The sequence below is a fragment of the Habropoda laboriosa genome, unplaced genomic scaffold (assembly GCF_001263275.1).
Source record: "Habropoda laboriosa isolate 0110345459 unplaced genomic scaffold, ASM126327v1 scaffold258, whole genome shotgun sequence".
NCBI classification, from domain to species: domain Eukaryota; kingdom Metazoa; phylum Arthropoda; class Insecta; order Hymenoptera; family Apidae; genus Habropoda; species Habropoda laboriosa.
Genome location: NW_017100395.1, coordinates 216,300 through 222,004, shown reverse-complemented (window position 1 = coordinate 222,004; position 5,705 = coordinate 216,300). Strand labels below are relative to the sequence as shown.

General features: G+C 31.7%; 1 protein-coding gene across 1 annotated transcript; it reads right to left on the bottom strand.

Moving 5' to 3' along the window:
* Nucleotides 1–752: 752 nt before the first annotated feature.
* LOC108575100 (D-glucuronyl C5-epimerase) lies at nt 753–2,810 on the bottom strand. The gene is made up of 5 exons (XM_017937816.1): nt 2,673–2,810; nt 2,460–2,588; nt 1,682–2,395; nt 1,366–1,553; nt 753–1,284 (listed from the first exon to the last, which is right to left on the bottom strand). The coding sequence occupies exons 1-5, from the start codon at nt 2,808–2,810 to the stop codon at nt 753–755; spliced, it is 1,701 nt and encodes a 566-aa protein (XP_017793305.1).
* Between the last annotated feature and the right edge of the window lie 2,895 nt (nt 2,811–5,705).

Below are 5,705 nucleotides of genomic sequence, written 5' to 3'. Positions count from 1 at the left end.
AAAGTAGTACAATATACGGAAGATATTAAACTTTGTTTTTCCTAAAAATCCTGTATTACAAACGTGAAATTTACTTTATTTACTTTATTTCTTAGATAAAACACATTTAAAAATGTTTTTAATTTAATTATTTAATGTTTCAATTAAAGTTTTTCTTAAATAGTTTATGTCTTCTTTAATTACTTAAGTACTAAATTTGTATGTAACAAAATTACATAAATTGTTCTATGAACTTCTTAATTAAGTTTTCTACAAATTTTGTTCATGGATGCCTTTTCTTAATGTAAACTTTAAATTACTAAGTCATCAAAACAGAATTTTATTGTATATAGTTTCTGGTGAAATTAAATAAGCTACTTTGAAATATAATAATACATTAGCATTTAATTGCAATTTCACTATAGAATATTAGATTCTATGTTTTACTATGTCAGATAACCAAGTACATACATATGTACATAGGTATTCTGTAATATCATGCATTTATGTTCACTCATGCATTTATATTTAACAGATACAGGCAAACGATGAATTAAGAACAAATGTAAGAAATTTGATTGTTACTGTTTTCGTGTAATAACAATTACACAAAAAGATAAGTATATTTTGGTCCACTTTATTCTGTGACTATTCGAAATTATTTACAAAATGTACGATATGAAATGAAGAGGAAAAAATGAAATGTTAATTGTCCATGAATAAGAAATAAAGTGATAAATGCAAAAGTCAGTCGATCATTCAAAAAATGCATATTAATTATGTGCAGCTCTCTTACCATTCATGTAACCTATCCATCGTTCTGCGGTAGCGGTAAAAATTGGATCATTGTCGATTGAATTTAGAAGAAGGATCTGATTAACATGAGTGGAATGATAATCCCACCTAGCTAAATTTGGAGCGGTTTTTAATGTAAAATGACGTAAATCATATGTCGTACCCGAACCAGTATCATACAATGTTAACATATTTTTCAAAGATGTCATACCCTGATTAAAAAGACGAGATGCTTCTTCCACATCTTTACCTGTCGCTATGCTTTTTAAGTCATACAAACCAATCAAAGAATAAATAAATCCATTAAGTATGAAAGAAGAAGGTGTTGTAGGGTATTCTTCATACCATACATATTTACCTAAAAATACTGCAGCTACTCCTCCTTTACTAGAGGATAATCTAAAAGGCTGCAAGCCTCTTACTGCAGCTTGAAGATACTTTTCTTCACCAGAATGATAATACGCCCGTGCTAATACCGAAATTGCATGCCCTTGACCCATACTAGAATACCTATGGTTATTGTTAAGAAAATAAATATTTAAATAATTATATCAACAGTCGTTGAAAAAAGTGACTAATTTATGAATGTACCATCCAGGCTCAAGTGTAGCCATCCCAGGAGCAACTTTTCTCCTAACAGGGTTTGCCCATCCACCCGAAGTAATGTTTTGGTTAGCAACAAACCATCTAGCTGCATCATAAAATTGTTCCATATGTTCACTTGTAGATAATGTTACATTATCAATCATTCCTGATCCATACAAAGTTATTTTTACCATCTGTAGTGAACCAAAATTTGTTTAAATAAATGAGCGCACTGTTATAAATTTATTAAAACATAATGTGTTAAAAAAATAAAAGTTTGAATAAATAAATGCTTTTAAAAAATTTTAAGATTATATATTACCTTCAATTTTGAACGAGACAATTTCTTTTTATTTTTGTCATTTAAGTATAAACCTTTTTGTAAATCTATAACCAAGTCTCTAGTAAATCGTCTCCACTGATGATTAATTTGACCAATTCCATAATAAACGTGATTGTTATAAGTATATAAAACTATGTTGCTAGTAACATAATGAAGATAATATATCTCTTTTCTCTCCCTGGACTGCAGTGTGATCATAATAGTTGCATTGTCTTTAATATTAAAATCCCACTTTAATACAAAATCTAACACATGATCTAATTTTAGGATGATTCCAGAAGTACTAGTTTCTGGTGTTGCAAACTTCATCACATGACTGTTAGCATGTTTATCAAATACTCTAGATGCAATAGATCCTTGAGGTATTATCCATTCTCTTTTAACTTTATCAGAATCTTCAATAATTTTTCTGTGAGGCTCTGGTTCTGTTAAATTTTTACTATAATGTGATAGTCCAAATTGAGCAATTTGAGTAGGATAATAATAGCCTTGACTTTCCCACTGAGTAGATATTGGTACTCCATCATTTCCACTGATACATTTAACACGTTCTCTAACTTCAACATTATAGTTCTCAAAGGTCATAAATACTCCTTTAGGATCATATTTCCCTTTAGGATTAACAATTTTGGAATAACTATGCAACCATTCAAATCTTTCTAAGCCATCATAGATTGCTAACTTTCCATAAATCTATTATGTTGTAAAAACATTATTATTTCATTATAATTTAGTAAAATGCAATTTTAATATTTACCTCAAAATATTTATGAATAAATGAAAATGGAATATAAACTTCATCTCCTTCCTTACGACATCCAATAGAATAATCACCATTTATGTGACAATCTATTTCTTGATAACCAGTTTCTAAGTTTAATCGATCCTTTAGGTGAAAATGAGTGAAATAATTTTTATTAATCATGTAATTCCTATTATGTCCTATCATGTAATTCACTTATTTACTTACTCTATGCTGAAATTTTGATTTCCAATCAGTGTTTTTAAAAAATGAAGGGCTGCCACAATTATTCCACGATGTCAATAGTGAACTTAACACTGCAACTACTATTATGAGTAATACTGTCTTAAAGTTCAACCTCATCATCCTACAAAATCTATTAGTTTGAGTTAAAACATGTTCTTATTAATAGATGATGTTATTTCATAAAGACTTTAAAGTATTGAAACATTACTTTTATAAAACAGAAGGTATATTACAATATAATGTTTACTTACAAGTTGTTAAAATATTCTGTAACTTTCTGTTAAAAACAATTTTGATAAAAGTTAAACATTGTGTACCCCATTTTTATAAATTACAAGATTCTGAAAAGGTATAAGATCAATTATTTAAAAACAGTAAGAAATAAATACTAATACTTAATGACAGCTTTTAAAACGCATGCATGGGTTCACCTCTCTTATGGAAGTACGCTTAGATTTATCCATTGGGGTTCTTTTAAGTTTAATCATCGATGATTATCGATATTACCAAATGTTTCATACATATCAATACTGATAACCTACAGTCGGAACTTGACGTAAGTCTATTTTTGTTACTTGTGGTTTATTTCGTTAAAAAAAGTGCATGCATTCTTGCTTAAGGAATATAGCCTTAGAAACATTGCATAAATTCCCTAGCTTCTACTATCGAAATAATAACCAGGAGAAAAATTTTAATGACTTTAAGAAAGCTTCATTACGCTACGTAGTAGACCTCTAGGAAACTTTCTATTGGATCATAAAGCGTAACAAACTATTAATTTTTTCATCATTGTCCTTTATTTTCAATATTATAATATGAACATATATCAAGTATTTTTGAATTTATCATAATGTACACTAAAGTGCAACGATCTTTGCAGAATCCCTAGAAGTAACATAAAGCATAGCAGCAGTGGTTCTATGTGAAATGGCGTACGATGCGCAAGTGAGATGCGCAAGTGAGATGCGCAAGTGAGATGCGCAAGTGAGATGCGCAAGTGAGATGCGCGAAAATCATTTCAATCTCAACCGTCTAACAGTTCGTGTCGAAGTGGCTGCGGCAAGAAGAAAATGTCGACAGATGTAAAAGATCCTCTTTTGTTAAATCGGAATATAAAGATACATACATATATTGGATTCCATGACTAGAATTATCGACGATCTTTCGACCTACTACTACATTTACTATAATTCATCTTTAAGTACTGTGTAAATTTGATGTTAGGTATCGATACATATGTATTAAACTAAACTACAATCTTTTAATATAGCAGCCGATTTGCTCGTATTATTTGCTATATATTTGTAATAATTATATATCAAATAATATCGATTGCCCAGGCCTCACCACGTGGAGGTTGCTGCGAATGGAGGCCCGCCCTAACCACGCGGTCCCATCCACCCTCCTTTCGCGCGAATACTATTCTTTTTTTATTCATTAAAGCAACGCAACACCTCCTACCGATTGTACATCTGCAATACGTTCGAATTTTTGATCGTTATGCAGACGGACAATAGCAGGAGACTGAAAAAGTTTTAACTAAAAAAAAAAGTCGACGAGAAAAAGAAAGAAAAAAATACAAAAAAAAAAACGTTAAAAGTATCCTATTAATTTAAACTTAAAGTACTTTAAGTTTAGCTTAAACTTATCTTACGCCTAGTTTACAGTATAACCTCACTAACATTCGACTTAAACTAGGAGTTACCCTAAACCTGACTTAAACTAGGACTGATGAAAGCCTTAATTAATCGATGCATGTATCATTACTCTGTATTTTCATCACTACACAAGAATATGCGAAGTAGGAATATGACTCGTGAAATATTTGAAACACAAAAGAAGAAAATATAAACAAATACGTCCCACAAAAACGACACAGAAAAATCAGGTGTTTCTATTCAAAATTGTTTACAGATAACTAACGAAAGGAAGAAGATTACAATGTTCACAATCTGAGAGCTGCCGTCTTATATAAGATGTAACTCGAGCACTGAATTATCATTACAAACTTGCCTACTTAAATATTAAAATCTTAAATATTATCCTGTTTAAGTAAAATTCTTACTTAACTTAAAAATCGCCTACCTGACTAATGATTTAATTTAAATTAAGATTCGCCTGCCTGTCTAATGATTTAACTTAAATTAAGAATCGCCTACCTAACTAAGAATCTAACTTAATGTAGAACATCACCTGCCTGTCTAATGATTTAACTTAAATTAAGAATCGCCTACCTAACTAAGAATCTAACTTAATGTAGAACGATGGCCTACCTAACTAAAGATTTAACTTAACTTAAAAATTGCCTACTGTTGCGTGGCACGCAATTTCACGTGAGCTCTCCTCGGTCTGGCGGATTATAGCCATAAAAATCTTTAGTCACCTTTGGCCGCCAGACCGAGGTGCCGAACTTCACTTCGGCCGACCAGACTCCCCTTTTGGACTACCATGCGCCACGCGAACGTCATTGTTCGCGCCCGCGGTAGATTTGTCTGGTCATAAAACGGTACCGCTTTCGGGGCTGACAATTTTGCATTAACAAATTCGTTCCCCCAAAAGCGGTCACCCGGAAAAACCCACAGGCATCCCCTTCTTCGAAGAAATGCACTGTGGGCGCACGGAGAGGGTTGTCGCCACCATTTAGGCACCCTGATCGATGAATTTGCACTTCACAAAAAGCGAAGATCACGAATAAAGTTCAACTAAACATCAACAAAAAAGAACAGTCTCTATATATCTTCTCAACGAGGTTCACAACACCTACTTAATTAAGAATTTAACTTAATGTTGAACGATGGCCTACCTAGCTAAAGATTTAACTTAATGTTGAACGATGGCCTACCTAGCTAAAGATTTAACTTAATGTTGAACGATGGCCTACCTAGCTAAAGATTTAACTTAATGTTGAACGATGGCCTACCTAGCTAAAGATTTAACTTAACTTAAAAATTACCTGCTTAATCAACAATTTAACTTGATGTTGAAAATAACGTGGCTAATTAAAATTCCACGTTC

Excerpts from the sequence above, each read along its gene's own strand:
- LOC108575100 (XM_017937816.1), bottom strand. The coding sequence starts at position 2,810 with ATGATGAGGTTGAACTTTAAGACAGTATTACTCATAATAGTAGTTGCA. Across the intron at positions 2,589-2,672 it reads AATCAAAATTTCAGCATAGA|GATCGATTAAACTTAGAAAC; the intron begins GTAAGTAAATAA and ends TTTCACCTAAAG. Across the intron at positions 1,285-1,365 it reads GCTACACTTGAGCCTGGATG|GTATTCTAGTATGGGTCAAG; the intron begins GTACATTCATAA and ends CAATAACCATAG.